This window comes from Papilio xuthus, unplaced genomic scaffold, assembly GCF_000836235.2.
Source record: "Papilio xuthus unplaced genomic scaffold, Pxut_1.1 DF825946.1, whole genome shotgun sequence".
NCBI classification, from domain to species: domain Eukaryota; kingdom Metazoa; phylum Arthropoda; class Insecta; order Lepidoptera; family Papilionidae; genus Papilio; species Papilio xuthus.
In genome coordinates, this window is record NW_013532703.1 from 3,415,691 (window position 1) to 3,432,001 (window position 16,311).

At 33.6% G+C, this 16,311-nt stretch overlaps 1 protein-coding gene across 1 annotated transcript; it reads right to left on the reverse strand.

Moving 5' to 3' along the window:
- Positions 1-9,836: 9,836 nt before the first annotated feature.
- Positions 9,837-15,380, reverse strand: LOC106124675 (homeobox protein GBX-2). Its single transcript, XM_013321584.1, has 3 exons — positions 14,827-15,380; positions 10,579-10,772; positions 9,837-10,347 (listed from the first exon to the last, which is right to left on the reverse strand). The coding sequence occupies exons 1-3, from the start codon at positions 15,215-15,217 to the stop codon at positions 9,931-9,933; spliced, it is 1,002 nt and encodes a 333-aa protein (XP_013177038.1). The 5' UTR covers positions 15,218-15,380; the 3' UTR covers positions 9,837-9,930.
- Positions 15,381-16,311: the final 931 nt, after the last annotated feature.

Below are 16,311 nucleotides of genomic sequence, written 5' to 3' on the forward strand. Positions count from 1 at the left end.
ACATGAAAATTTATTACTGAATTCTAAAATTTTGCCAGTAAAAACTAATTTTTTACATAAATACTTCACTTTACTTCACTTCACTTAACAAAATAACTGAAAAAGTGAGATAGTCTATTGGCTGCCACCCATATATGGAAATAACGGTTATACTATTAAGTTTGACGTTAGATTTAAATATATATAAGTATATTAAGCTTAAGGGACAGATGTACTAGATGATTGAAAGACCCGGTATAGGTACTAACTCTATGATTTTCAGTGTTGGGCCACCAGAGATTATTGTGGCTGGAAAACATACGTTAAGATATATGAGTGTTATGTGCCAGTATTCCGCACAGACCTCCCACGTATTACGGTGAAGGTAAAAAAACTAGCGTATCGGTACCAACACTTCATACCGTTTTTTTAATGAATTGAATATTATGATAGTCACATTTTAGTGCGGATTTTCCTTTTAACATAGCGGGAAACTAACAAAGAGTCATACGTGCGTAGAGGCAGGATGACGCGCCTTCATTCCCGCCATGGACCCCATTAAAAGTCTGATATCCGTTAGTGCTTAAATTGTTTCTTGAAAAATTGATTATTAATCGTTATATAATGATGCGATTCGCATGCAGCACATTCGCGACACCAATCAACTAATGCACATATTGTTTTGTTTTTGCATACAATCGATTTGTGATCGTATTCGGAACGCAGCCGTCTGGTAATTGTCCGCCATTTTGAGAAGGTTCGCGCCATCGCTGGTCGCGGGTCGACATATTGTTGATGGTCTAATCAGTTATAACAATAACTTTTGGCGCTAATTAATTTATTGTTTATTGATTAGTTTCCTGTTGTGTCAGCTTGACCTTATTATTATTTAATTTGTTGGTTGTAAGTGAAGGTAATCAAAGAAGCAACAAAGTTGGAGTAACTATAGCTATCTGAAGTAACGTTAAGTACGTTAAGAGGGCTGAATATTGGAAAGAAAAGAATTTGAAGAAGCTTGTGGCGCCCTTTTACTAGTATTATGTAATCATGAGATGCGCCGAAAATGGTTATATGAGCTTCTATTGCACATAAACATATAGTTATTTCTGACTATTCAAAGATAATGAGAGAGATGAAATATGTTTTTGAAAATGTGTTCCAATTCCAGCTGTGAAACTTCTCAATTACGAGTATTCACACTGAATGATTTAGGTGCAATCATAATTATTTGAATATTAATAAAACGTTCAATAATTACTTAACTAGATGCAACTATGATTGATTAAGCCTTACCGTACATATTAAGTTTGAATGAGGCCGGTTGGCCTATGAATCATACAAACGCACGAAATCTGCCGTTAGTTAATCGTTGAAAGATGATGTCATTTACTTTCATATTATTCACATTGGACTATAATACTACATAATGTACAACAATTTTATATCTAATTAAGATTTTAAAGTATTAATTAGATTTCTAAGTTTATTATTATTATTTCTTTTAATTACGATACGGTGATCGGCTTAATCTAAATAGGAATTCCAAACGATTATTTGAAGTACGTGTGAAAACTACAATTATTATAAATACGAATGTTTAGATGGATAGATGAATGGATGGATGTTTGTTACCAGATGTCTCCTGAAAGGCTAAACGTATCTAACTGAAATTTGACATAGATGTAGAACATAGTCTGGAAGAACACATAGGCTACTTATTAAGTTTTTTTTTTAATTCCGCGAGAATGGAGTCTCGGGCGATAGTTAATAGAGGTACATCAAAACATTTGAATCGAAGAAACTTATCATATAAGTTAAGTGAAAGCTCAACTAAGTATTAACACATACTTAAAACTCAAGTTAAGAAATAAATTAAGGAAAAATTGTGGAACTAGACGATTAATGTATGTTAAATAATTTCCGTTTTAAAGACAATAGGCAGAGCTATTGGATATTAACATAATAAAGAGATTTGTTAACGCCGGGGAGAGAGGGCCGGACGTAAGCGCCGCGGACACCGATACCACAGATCAATACGACACAAATAATTGATTCCAAGATTTATTATCTATGATTCAATATTGTTAGAATTAGAAAGAAAGAATTTGTGCGAAGACAGAAGTCAGATCCGTATTTGGTTTATTAACATTTTTTTATTTATATTTTTGACCTTCTCAACTTTTTAAATAGTTCTTTAGTATTCACCTCGAAGAAAAAGTTTAATGGATATCATAAAAAGCACATTTTGATTAAAAAAAAAATGGATTTTAAAAGTGAAAGTATTCGATATTAATTATTGTTTTGCTGTCGGTACGTTCGTGTGGGCACGCGGGTCTCGTTTAGGATATAATCTATTAGGATACATTATTGTTGTTGTGCACCGGTAACTCAGCGCCAGATCGGCATTCGTCGACATGCTATTCCTCATTTAAACGACATATTAAAATATAATATAATAATAATTTTATAAATTTAACCACATATAATTTTTTTCTTCCTTTTTATTTTCCGGCGCTCCTTGAGTGCGTTACAACTAATGAAGATGTTTAATTATCAAATTTAACATCTTCATTAGTTGCCAGCCAGCTACATACCTTTGGTTCTGACAGAACAGTTGAACTGACAGATATGTTTTTGGTTATACACACGTTTTTAACAATAGAGGTTGTCTGTTTAATTAAACTGTGCAGTTAAAACTGAAAGTGTGTCGCAGGCTTTACACTCAAAGTCTTTGTATATATCCTTCCGTTGTTCTGGTTATGGAATTGTATGTTGAAGTGTTTAGTTATATCAATTTGACAGTCAACTCTTTCAACAAACGGGTAAAATGATAATGGAAATTTCGTTTACCGTCTAAAGTTGGTCGTAGATGCGTTAGGACATTATGAGTAAAACACTGTTACGAGTAGGTCTATCGCTTGTAACGTATTTAAAAATGTCAACAGCCGGAAATAAATATCCAAAAAATCATCAGCTATTATAATATACTAATTAATTCCTTTTATATCATGACGTGGTTAGAACTGGCCACGTCAACACCACTAAAAAAATAAAAGGATAGACAAATCAATTAAAGTTGTCGTTCGCTGCGTTTGCATTGTGATGCGGGTCACGGCAGGCCATGCTCCTTTATTCCGCCGCCGCAACGCATCAGGCATAATGCCGAACGTCATTGAAGGGACCGCAATTAAAAAAAAAATTAAAAAATAAAATGCCCGTTTCCTGGGCGCCATTAAACGTCAGTTCAATCTTTGACGATTTTGCTACTTAATGTTGCCAGGTGCGGTCGTTAAATTTGATTTTTATTGTTTATAGTCTTGTTTTATATCGGTAGTGTAAGGAAATAATATAAAATATGTTTATGGATTTATTAAAATTCAATTTGAAACTTTTACTTTTCTACAAAATGAACGCTCAACTTGATGTGTGAACACTTCACATCCTTTTGACATAGACCACAGCTCCTTATTCTAAAAGAATGATAGAATATGGATTATTCTGTGTTTCTTTTGTAGTATAATTGTTACCAGAATATGTTTTAACATTAACTCTGTATTTCATTTTAAATATGTACTTAAAGATGTCGTATGAGTTTTTTTATAAAGTATCTAATTTCTATTGTGATTTAGGATAAGTCATTTTACGGCAAACCGCATGATACGCGAATTTAATTTGATATGAATAAATTCATAATGTAATTATATTCTGTAACAAAGACTAGTACTTTTCTTTCTCTATTTTGTTGAATGAAATACGATTGTGGCTTTACGTAGAGTTTTTAAAGTTGCGCAAGTTGACGTGGACAATTAGAATGCGGTCAAGTATCAAAATGATTAGTATGCGCGAAGTATACTTTATTAAATAGGACGTGGAACCACTCTAATAGTTTATAAGGCTGCGCCGAAAGATGGATCGATATAAAGTTTCCCAGACGCCGTTCTGAGAATACGAAAACTAACGTATACGTTGACGAACGAAATCACGTTTAATCGTCTCTTATCGGCACCGAACTGCACTTTGACGTACCGACTGCGTACCGACGATTCCAATTATTGTATTAGCATAACATCGTTATAGAGACCCGCTGGTCATTTCAAACAGTTCAATATAAAATGACCTCTCAAATACAATCCACGCTTCTGTATTTCTCCGACTTTTAATATAAAGCAACAACAATAGACAGATCTTTTTATACTGGCTGAAATTATTTGCCTACCTGATTGACATTTAATAATGTCAAACTGTCAACGGTCATTCAGTGAGACGTACATCAATCAAAACGCATTACGCATTCTTCTTTTGGTTCTAATACTTGAGGAAATTAAATTGCAAAGATTTAAGGGTATAAAGGCAATAGTTGTTCTTATCTTTCTGACTGTTACTTGGACTAATAGAGTCAAAGATGGGAGGGAGTAAAAGACTGAAATACAAGTTTGATGTACAATTAATTGCCGAAGAGAAATAGAGTAGGAAAAATAAACGTTGTTACTGTTTTAAAACACTGCTAGTTTTAAATAAAATTGCCTCATGGAAGTACTGGTACTAAGTAAAATTATTTGAAATCACTGTTGTTTTTAGAAGTTTAGTACTTATGTATTACCTGCAATCAATTGAGAAGTCTAAGTATCGAGTTAAATACATTATTATAGTATAATTAAAATTCATGATATTGATTTAAGTTTGTGATATCGGCTTAGTCAATGGTGGACGAAACAATAAGTAACAAGTCGGACATGTAATGCATTCCGTGAGCGCGGCCGATTATTCCCCGAACGCATGATCGGCGGCATTGTAAAGAAATTAAAAAGAAATAGGGCCATAGACTATGTTGCATATTGCATAGAGTATGAGTCGGTGTTTCAAAGACGCGCCACATTGAATTCATAATAAGAAATTGATTGGTTTATAGCTTTTGAAAGCAATAAAGTTTTTATTGTTGTTAATAAAAGCATATCGTTGTATTTGTCATCCTTCTACGGATGGTTAGTACTGGAAAAATTAGATTTACATAGCCGCTATATGTGACCTATGAAGTCGAAGTCTTTTATATAATAGGCGAAAAAAATTATACGGCTTAATAATACGTAGCTTTATAAAAAAACTTAGTTAAATTTTATTGACACAATAAGGGTTTTAATAAGACGATATTATGATACTGTGATGTAAGTTGATACCGCATTAGAAGGAAGAAAAGAATCGGTCGTAGTAAAAACTGATGTTACAAAATGTTGAAAATCATTAAGTTTTCTAGTAACGTATTCTTTGGCGCCACAGTTTTTTAAATAGAATCCGTTAAAAAAACATTATTCCCCGGATTTTGATAAAAACTTGTAACAATAACTTGTTAATATTCGATTAAGTTGACAAAAAATAATCTGCTCCTTGGCGCCGTTCGCTGTCTATTCAATATTGTCTATGGAAATATGAACATTGTAATTCCAGTTATTTAATCAAGATTGGTAAAGATTATTCCGTTTGGTAACAACGTGAAATAAATATTACATACATACATTTAATATAATTATACAAATATAATTTCAAGAATCACTATACGTCCTCACCGAGGGGCTCGGAGCCTACCCTAAGAAATTAGGCCATAGTCAACCACGCTGGCCCAGTGCGGGTTGGTTGATTTCACACATATCTTTGAATTCCTTCTCAGATATGTGCAGGTTGCATCACGATGTTTTCCTTCACCGTAAGAACGTCGGATAAATGTACATATGTGAATCGGAAATCGAAAAACACATTGGTACATGGCGGGATTCGAACCCAGGACCTGCAGATTGCAAGTCAAGTGCTTGACCCCTGAGCCACTGACTCTCTCAGCCACTTTCCACCAATTTCAAGAATGTTACCATTAAATTATACTTACAAATAGAAAAATGTTAATATTTTCATTAACGAAAAATATACACTAACTACCTAAACTAAACTACTAGTAATAGCTCTAACAAACAATGTTATATGTAAGAGTTTTATAATTATTTTAGTAATGAACAAATGAAACTGATCATCCTTGAACATAAGAAAATCTTCTATTCGGTTTCCAAATTCAATAAAAATGTTGTAAACACTTATTATTACCCAATATTTATCAAAAGCTAAATCCCCTCTAATGTGTCGTACCATTTAGTATTAGTAAAAAAAATTGTAACTTACAGTTTATATCTTCAGTAATAATGCCTTTCCGAATATTTTTGCATAAACAATGTAAGTGGAAACTTATGCATGGGCTTTTGTAAGTGATATCCACTTAAGTTAGGCGGCTTGAAGCGCGGGAGCTAATCTGTTATTGTTATGCTGTCAGATTTGAGTCGGGGGTGCACTTGAGTACAGTTGAAATTTTACGCATCAAATACTCTTATGATACTAGTGATGTGAATATATACTTGTATAATGTATTTAAAATAAAACTTTATAAAATACTGGTTGATGCACTCAACTCCGTTTGGGCCGAATTAAAAACAAACTGAATTAGTTAGCCGTTCCGAAGATACGTAGTAACAAACATCCATCCATCCTTCTACACTTTCGCATTTATAATATTAGAAAGATATTAAGATATGTTTTAGTACCAAGTTATGTTATTATCGTAAAATTACGAATAGTAGGTTAAAAGAGTTGTCCTCACGGGGCTTAATTTCTTAATATGCGTGACACCCCAATTTAGTATAGGTAAGTACAGTATACAAGATTTTATTAGGATTCAAATTTTAAAGCTATCTCTTTCTCGACTACCTCATTTGATTTAATACTGTACTCAAAGTCGTTAGTTGGTCAATGGGAACCTAAGAATAAAATTTTCATATTACACCTTCAGTTAGGGAGACCACTGAGAGAGTTATACTAAGCATTAGGTACTAGGACTATGTCTAGTACCAATTAGTTACTAATTGCGACATTATGGGTTAATAAATAGTAATGAAAGCACATCACTACTCCACTACGGCTAGCGTCGCTCCGTCATCGACCGCAGTATCGCATTAGCATCACAAATACAACGCGAAAATAGATTTAAAACGACACGCGGCACGGCCTCAAGGCGCTGCCATTGCACGCAACAAATGTTTTACAATGCCCACCTCCGATGCATAATATCAGCGAATAGCGAAATTATAAGGATAATTCGTGATTAAATATTATGATATTTGATAAACCAAATTTTAAGTAAAAATTGAATGATAGCTTACCAGTTAAAATCATCATCATCAGCTCACTATACGTCCCCACCGAGGGGATCGGAGCCTACCCTAAGTTAAGGGTGATTAGGCCATAGTCAACCATCAGTTAAAATATTTGGCGATAAAATAAAAACCAAATAATTAATTTATATTAGTAACATAACGTAATTTAATTTCAATTAGTGGTAAAATATTTCTGGTCTTTATAAAATCGCCAACATGTGTTTTTCTGCCATACAAAATAATTTAAAAATAAATATACGGTAATTTCCGGGCAGGTTCAAATTAAAGGTTTCCGTCGGAAATGGTTCGATATTTACCTTTGTGTATATCACCAATTTGGCCAGTTGATATCTTACAACTGTTTTTATTTATTTAACTAGCGGACGCCCTCGACTTAGTCTGCTCATAATTTAAAAAAAGAAGTAGCCTAATATGCTCGCGTGCTTCACATACCTTCCCGTCAAAGTTCCGTTAAAATCGGTCTAGCGGTTCCAGAGATTACCCGGAAGAAACGCGGCTTGGCGGACTGACAGCCAAAAATTTTGAACATTAGTTTCTCGGTATCAGCAACGCAAATATATCATGCCACTTTTTTCGACATTACAGACACTCCAATTTTATTAATATGTGTAGATTACTTTATTCCCTGTAGCTGAATCAGTTTTTATTAAAACTATAGGTATAAAAACATTTAATAAAACATATTAATACTTTGATGTATAAAACGTTCAAATAACAATGAAAAAATAACAACAATTACAATCTCAAAATATGACGGTCTGTCAAAATGAGCAACAATGAGCACCGTCGATAATGTTGCTCGGATAAACAACAATTAGTTAATGTAGTCGTTCGCCAGTTGCCAGGGTGTCAGGGTGTCAGGGTGCAAAAAATGTCGCGCCCCCAAAAGTCATTCCGCCAAATGGTATGACCACGCCCTTTTTACATGTCACGTTAATGCTCACAATTGTTTGTTTCCAGCATTCCAGTTATATTATTCAATTATTTATGATTAGATTAAATTTTATACAATACAAAGTAATTATTAAGAAAATTAATGATAAGGCTTAATTTCAAAACTACAAGAAGAGTTTTAGTTCTAGTCCCAGACTTTTGTTACTATTCAACATGATATAATTACTTTAATTGTCATTTTCACCATCTAATCCCCATTTGGTTTCGTCACGACGCTTGTCTTTTTTTGTTTTTTTATATAAAACTATGTCTACCAGTAGTCTGCACTGCAGTTTCATACACGATACTGAGAGATATCTTGTAATATTTACAGGAAATAATCGGATAGAATAGAATTAGTCCTTAAAATAATGCAGTGGATTCCTTAAAGTTAGGTTAAAAGTTACTCACTTGTTATATCAGATTAGACGAAAGGAAGATAATTAATAATAATATTTGGAATTAATTATACTTACTCGTTTTCTGGCTTTAGGTTTAAAACTGAATCGTTTATTGTCAACTGAAAGAATGGAAAATTACTCCGTCGGAGATATTTTGCAGATCAAAAGTTTTAATTATTTAGCATTTATAAAAGAAGTCAATGCATAATGTGGCATAAGTTTCGACAGATGTGTAGTTAATAGTTTCGCTTTGCGTTAATCTGTGGGCGTAGTCAGGCGACAAAACGATGCTAGTTACAAAGCGGTGTGACCATACAATAGCACATATTATAGATGGCTCAACGGTGGGCTTTGAGAGTAATTATTTACCATTAACGTATTTTAACGGTAGTTTAAATAAATCTTGTTATACTTACAATACATTGTAGTTTTGAATTTGAAGAAAAGAGAATCTTATCTCTTACGTCCACATTTTGTAAACTAGTCACTTTCGAAATAAATCTTACAATTTACACGAAACGCAATACTTAAAAGTTGGAGAGGGATTGGATATGTAGTTAAACAAACAAAAACAATAGAATACCATCATTGAAAAAGTAAACAACACAAAATTTATTACACTGTCGTGAGTAATTTTTGTTTTTAAAAGCAACTATTAGGTAAAATGCTACATTTTTTTGTTGTTAGAGAAATTAACAACCCTAACTGCACAATTAAATAATAGTAATGGCCATCTTTCATTTCCATTGTGACAAATGTCAAAGGGCAATTGCATTATAGTCTGTGCTTGTGACAGTTCGAGCTCATTTGTGAAAAAGAACTGTAATACTTTGTAATAATGACTAAATTCCTTTCGCAGTAAAACTTGTGGAGCTTAATCCACAGAAAGAAATTGAACTTTATTTAGTTATCACAGGGTATAATTTCGTAAGTCAATTATTTTTACGAAACTTGGAAAACTTCAATTTATAAATAGTTGGAGATGATTTTAAAAAATGTAACTTATTCTACTGTAATAAGGTTTAAATTCCAGTATTTATTGATCCTGGTAGTGTTCTTTTGTAAAGGTCGTCAAATATAAATGATCACTGAATGTTCACGCCTTCCCAGATAATAATAGTTTTCCAGATTAATAGTTTCGAAATTTGTTTTCTTTTTTGGAAAATAAAAGTAGTAGTTTCATTTTGTTTGTTAATTTTTTATATGTAATTAAAAACTTTTGTTTAACCAGCAGCAGATGTAATGTGTATATTTTACATTGCTGAAGAAGTTTAAAAATAAAGAATGTTTACTTATTTATCACACGAAATTTATTTCCATAAACTTATTACAGTAATATTTTAGGCAATATTCTTACTTAATAAACTATTTATAATACACTACGATCTCTACAATTTCATCAAAAATAATTAACTGTGTCGTCCATTTTGATTCGGATAGTGCCTTAATGTGGTCGCCTGACTCAATGTAGCCAACCTAGCAGACATACTTGCATCGTAAATAGTGTTGCGACTTATGATGGGGTTTAATAGTACCGGTTCTTGATGGTTTTCCGAATTTACTTTCGCCGCACTCAAAAATGCTGATGTTTGCGATTGCAATAAACTTCCTGGCAAGGGTTGCGTTCTGTCCAAACGAAACTGTAGGCCGTTTTGCTTTTCCATTTGATGGTGCTGCGTTCTAACTGCGAAACGATTCACATGGACGGGTATGGGAACTACAATTTTTGTTCCTGACCCATTTTTTGCGCTGGAATGACTCCCTGATGCGAGACCCGCTTTAACCCGTTTCCATTTCGCTCTTCGGTTTTGAAACCAAATTTTAACCTGAAAATAAAAACAAAAATATTGTTAATCAATTTAAAAATCCTACATTTAGGTATGAAACTTGGTTCTAGGCAATGTAATTGATGGAAAGTTGACTTTAGTTTTTCATCGTCAAATTAGCGGATAGATCTGGAAAAAACCGGCCCAAGGTTCCCCTTCGGTTCCGTCACTTAAGGGAGTGACGAAATGATATTTCGATATTAATTTCCACACTATTCGTATTTTACTAACCTGTACTTCGCTGAGCTTGAGTGCGGAAGCGATCTGTGACCTCTCAGTGAGGCTGAGATACTTCTTGGCGTGGAACTCCCGCTCTAGTTCTAACAGCTGCTCGGATGTGAATGCGGTACGTCGACGTCGCGCCTTGCTGTTTTCTCGGGTAGCGTCTGTGCTAGAATCCTCTAGATCCGGCTCTGAATCGTTACCTGATGAAAGAAGTTAACTATTAATATGTTTAGATGATTTTTAAGCACCTGTAAAAAAATTAGCGCTTATATTATTGCTTGCGAGTTTCACAAGACATCTAGTACGTTACTTTACTGTTCTTATTTGAGTAAAATAATTGATAGATATCTAATTATGGTTTTATCATAAGTATAATCAATTGCTAGAACCAAATTTTGCCTTTTAAGATACAGTGCTCTCACTCTTATTTTTAGCGAAATGTTTTTTTTTTTTATATTATACTAACTTATCTCGATTGTTACAATAATGTACTAAACGTGAAACGCGGTTAAAACAAGTCAATTTAACAGGCGACGAAAAACTCTCGCATGATTTTGTGTTAGCATTATCATTTTTCGAATAAGTAACCATACTACTCACAAATCCCTGACAATCACATTTACATGTAAGACAAATATTGTGTTACAATGCTGATATTGTGGAATGGAACGTTCCCTAGATACCCTCAAAGCTCCAAGGCCCTAATATTTGTGACTTCTGGCAATCACTGGCCGCAACAGCCAGGGGGCGTGGCGCTGACGCCGCAGTGCTCGGCCATCGTTTTTTATCGACCATTCCATTTGAGACTTCCCCGTCGGAGCTATTAGATTGGACTCCTAATGACACATAAAAAATAAGTGCTGGGTGACTGTTTGTATCTGTTTTTATTTAACCCATAAAACGTTACGACTCAATGAATGATCGAGTTGTTCAAGTTCGGCGGATAACAATATATTTGTATGTTAAATAAGAAATTTTTCCTGATAACAAATTAATTCACACGATTTTATTTCAAAATGTATAATGATATTATGTATAATTGTTTTTACAATACTTTTACATCAAAAAAAATGCTATCTATAGCATTCTCCAAAAACTGCCATAAAGATAGAGATCACGAGCTAATCGCGTTAATTATTGTCATGACAATGACGTGAAACGATTGTGTTTTTTTTTTAATTTACTTTGTTGTACATTGAGGCAGTGACATTGGTCATACGTATAATATCCAGATTTTAATTATTTATCAAAGAATAGTATAGTTTTAACAGCTATGTATTAAATATTTACAAAATCGTTAACTGTTATTTTCGTATTCAAGTGGCAACATTTAGCGCCACCAACAAATTTGTTATTTTACGTGCGCCCACAAAGTGCTAAACAAGAAAGCGACTGTCGAAATTTTACGTATTCGAGTGTGCAATTGTGCAATTTCCATGAAAAAACATCCATAAAGTCGGTCCCTTCGGCAAATAAATATATTATAGACATCTTATGGCCGACTCGACAACGATTGACAGTTATCGAACGCGCCAAATGAATTGTAAGAATATGGAAAAGTCTCTTTTTGCTATAACATCGGAACTAAAATAACCCTTATGCGTTGATAGTAAGGAATAAAAACAGTTATTGATGGTTAAAATAATATTGTAAAAGCATAAAGCTCAGTTCCCGCCATTTGGCCGCGATCTGAATTTTAAATGTCGAATTTGGAACGCATTCGTAAATAGTACGATCGGAGTAGGGTAACCATGAATAAATGTATTTTGTCACGATTGCGTCAAAAATGAAATCACATTGAAATATGGCGCAAAAGAAAATTATCAAAAAACCAAGGAAACGAAGTGACAAAAGATAGATTAATGAAAATGCTCTGTCATTAGTTAACTGTACGACAAGAAGTTAGTAAAAAATATAGGAAAACCAGATCTCATTAAATATTTCCAGGCTTTGAATTAAAATCGTGGTAACCCTATTAGATGGCAAGCGGCGAAGTTAAATCGTTTGTAAACTTTGAAAATGCAGTTTCGTTAAAATGGGATATTTATCGGTAAATTTCGGTAAGTGGACATCACTAAATATGGCCATCACGTTCCGAATCTGTTTAAATTTTTCACACCGTTTTGGCGGTAAAATTTCGTCGAAACGCAAACAAACGATTCTTGAAATGGCGTACCACTCTTTTTTGAGAAGTCTCGTAGCAAATAATTTTAACAAGGTGTCGTATAAAATAGAAATATATTTACAAGAATTATAGCCGGAATTTTGATTATAACCGCACAACGAACATCAGTCTTACAAAAAAATAAACAAATAATACTTTTACTACTTCTTATTTTCCTAATTACTTGATGTAATTGTTTTATTTTTACCTCTAATGCACAATTAATTGCGAAAAAACTGCCACATACAACAACAATGATGAAGAATAAAAAGAAAAAATGTATAAATTAAAAACAATAAATACGAAATAATCGATTCCAACTTTACGAAAATAATCATCGAAAATCCGACCGACTAGCTTTCGCCCGCAATTCCGTCCGCGCGGAATTTAAAAAAAACTTAAGTTGTCGCCTATGTGTTCATGCAGATTATGCTAAATAACAGCGATATTCATGAAGACGTTCTTGAGATATCTCTCTAAAAATGTTATAATCTGGGTTTAGGAGGTCATAAGTTAAAAATCACTTGTTTATTTTTCTTAAATTAGTTATTTTCATTAACGGTTGGATTTATTTTTAACATGGTTTTGAATACTGATCAGAGCTTGTGCGCTTTCTTCAAATGGCTTTGTCGAATTTTCCCGAACATTTTTGTGCAGTAATAAATAATCTAAGGACTCTTGTACACGAATATTACATAGAGAAATGTTTTTATTTTTTTGTACGGTTAAAATTAGAAATTTGTCGCTAACAGACAACTTTTGACCTGGGCAATATTTTTTTAATCTGCGCCGGACAGAGTCGCGTGCGACAGCTAGTGGATTGTAAATTTTATAAGAAACTTAAATCAATAAGGTCTTTCTTACCTTGATAATATTGGTACTTAAAGCTTTGAACTTTTTTTAGTTCAAAAAATTGTCTTCGATTCTTGTATTCATAAACAGTCACGGTTTTTAGTTTGAAGACAGCTGTCAAATAGTATAAATTCGCGCAAACAAGAGTATAGCGTTCGGAAATGCGACAATTTCACGGTACAGATGCTATTCGAGTGTCAGGATTTTTTCCCCAATCCAATTTCAAGGAGCCGTTACTAATTATAGATTTATGAAATTTGGTCCTTTGTGGATTGTAATCAGCGTGTGATAGCTTCAGCGTGCTACACATTAAGTTTTAACTAAACAGTACTGTACAGAACTGTACAGTTAAAACTGATATGTCTAACCAAAATAAACTGTACAGGTCTCTCAGCTAAACTGTACAGGTCTCAGTTGTGCCTATTTTTAAACCCAAAGTTGAGTATTTAGAAACGGTTTAGTCACTGCAAACAATATTGCAGATGTCTGAAGTGTTTTGACTTGAAAGGGATGAGGGGATAAAAACATATCTTGCTTAATATTAACAAAATATAAAACACAATGGAGTAGATCTTACGGAATCTAACACTGGTAAGATATTACCAAAATTGTATTGCAAACGAATTAAATTCAATTGGAATGAAATATCGTAGCAAACTGCTTTTAAAGTGCTCTGTTATTGTATGGTAGTCTTTTAAAAAAAATCCGCCTGATCATGGACCGACCCGCTTTTTACTTTATTTTACTTCAGGTTCATAGGTTTTATTCATAGTTTACATGTACAAATTTTAACAGTACCTTAATATGAATAATATAAAAATATCATTGATTCAAGATAGTGGATGTACAGATTTTATTTACTCGTTAATGCAATGATACCAAAGAGATGTTTTATGCAGAAATAAATAACAAAAACATTAGTAAGCGATTCACAAATAATAAGGTGCAAGATGGCTAGTGGGATGTGTATTCACCTAAGCTTTTCTTACAAGTAAACTCTTTAATCAAGCTTGTTATGAAAATTAGCTAACTACATTTTAAGTCACAGGTCGAAAGGAAGTTATTGAGCAAATTACTGGTACTTTCTAAACTTCCTTAACTTCCAACTTTTATTAACTACCCCGTATTGCGTTCTTCTTCCTTTGTCTGTTTCTGGTATTTTTTAATTCAACTAGCAACTAATTTGATCATTACCCTTTTGTTAAATATTATAACAGTGCGATGCGATAATTACTTACCATGAGCATTGTCTTCTGCGCCGTCACTTTCCACTTCACTGCCGACACTTAACGGACTCTCTCTCCTTTCTTCTTCTCTGCTCTCTGTTGCTGTGTTCTGTGTTGCTACATTCGAACCCAATACCCGGCTTAACCACGGCTCCGGATATCCGAGTAGGAACGGAAAACTGACACCACTCTGATGTAGAAACGGTGCGTTCAAATAATACCTCATCCGGTTAAAATCTTCATTACGTTCCGGTTCATCGTCTTCTGATGTTTTAGAATCCGACAAGTTATTTTCTATATCTATATCCGGAGATTTTCTATCCGTATTACCTATTATAGATTCGATCGAAAACGGTCTTGGTTCCTTCTTCTTGGTCTGAGTCTTTTCTACTTCAGATTCCATATTCAAACACTTTTTAAACTTATATTGCTTCTTATTATTGCTTTTAGTTAACGATTTCTTAATCTAGTCTATGTTTATAACACTTGGACACTTTCCCACTGTTGGTTTAACATTGTCGTCCGTATAGATTACGGAACGTGTGACGCGTGCGTTCGTATCGGCATTGTGGTGATGTACTCGCATACTTCAGCGTTCGAACCCGCCACGCCTACATACGGGGTGTTGTCACTGATCTATAAAGTGTAGTTGACAAGCCCCTGCTGAGCAAATATACACTTTATTACTATAGTAGTAACAACACTTCGATTACCACCTGCATTCCGAGTTCGAACATCTATAAGTGCATGCTTTGCTAAATCAAACTCAGGCTTTAATTTAAGAGGTATAAGGTTTATTTTTCAATAAACATTTTTTCTTCTTTTTACTTGTACAGAATGATTCAATTTTTACTTTAAGTTACAATAGTAAAGAATTTTATTCCTTCAACTCGTTACAATCATATGCCCTTTGAGAACCAAGGCAAAAGCTATTAAGATTCCTTGATAGCAATGTGCAACAAGGACAGTGCTAGACTTTAATCTGATGTTAGAGGGAGAGCACAATAATGATCTCTGTTGAGCTGTAGACGACTAGAGTTTCATGATAATTGGTGGCGATCAGAAGTTTTGCCAGTGTCAGCGTTACTAATTCATTGCTTCATGCCTCGTTTGGATGGACTATTAAAGTTACATCTTAAGGAAAATAAAAAAAAACTTAGCTTATTTTTAATTCAATTAATTACAGAAAAAACAGCTTCATTAAGCTTATTAAATCTAAAGACAATAAAAGAAGGCATAGAGGACATGAGAAAAGAATTATCAGTTACGGCATCAATTGACCTAAACAGCCGGCAAACGTAACTAATACTTATTTTAGTCAGTAATTTTTGAATTCGGAGTAATCTGATCAGGTAGATTTTCATAAAAAGCTATCGTGCTGTCTTTGCCACTTTAAATATTATGATAACAATTTAAATATCTTAGTTTAAGAATGACTTATCATTAAGGTTCCTGGTTGACTGTACAAACCTACTGATTCAGGAGGATAATGTATTT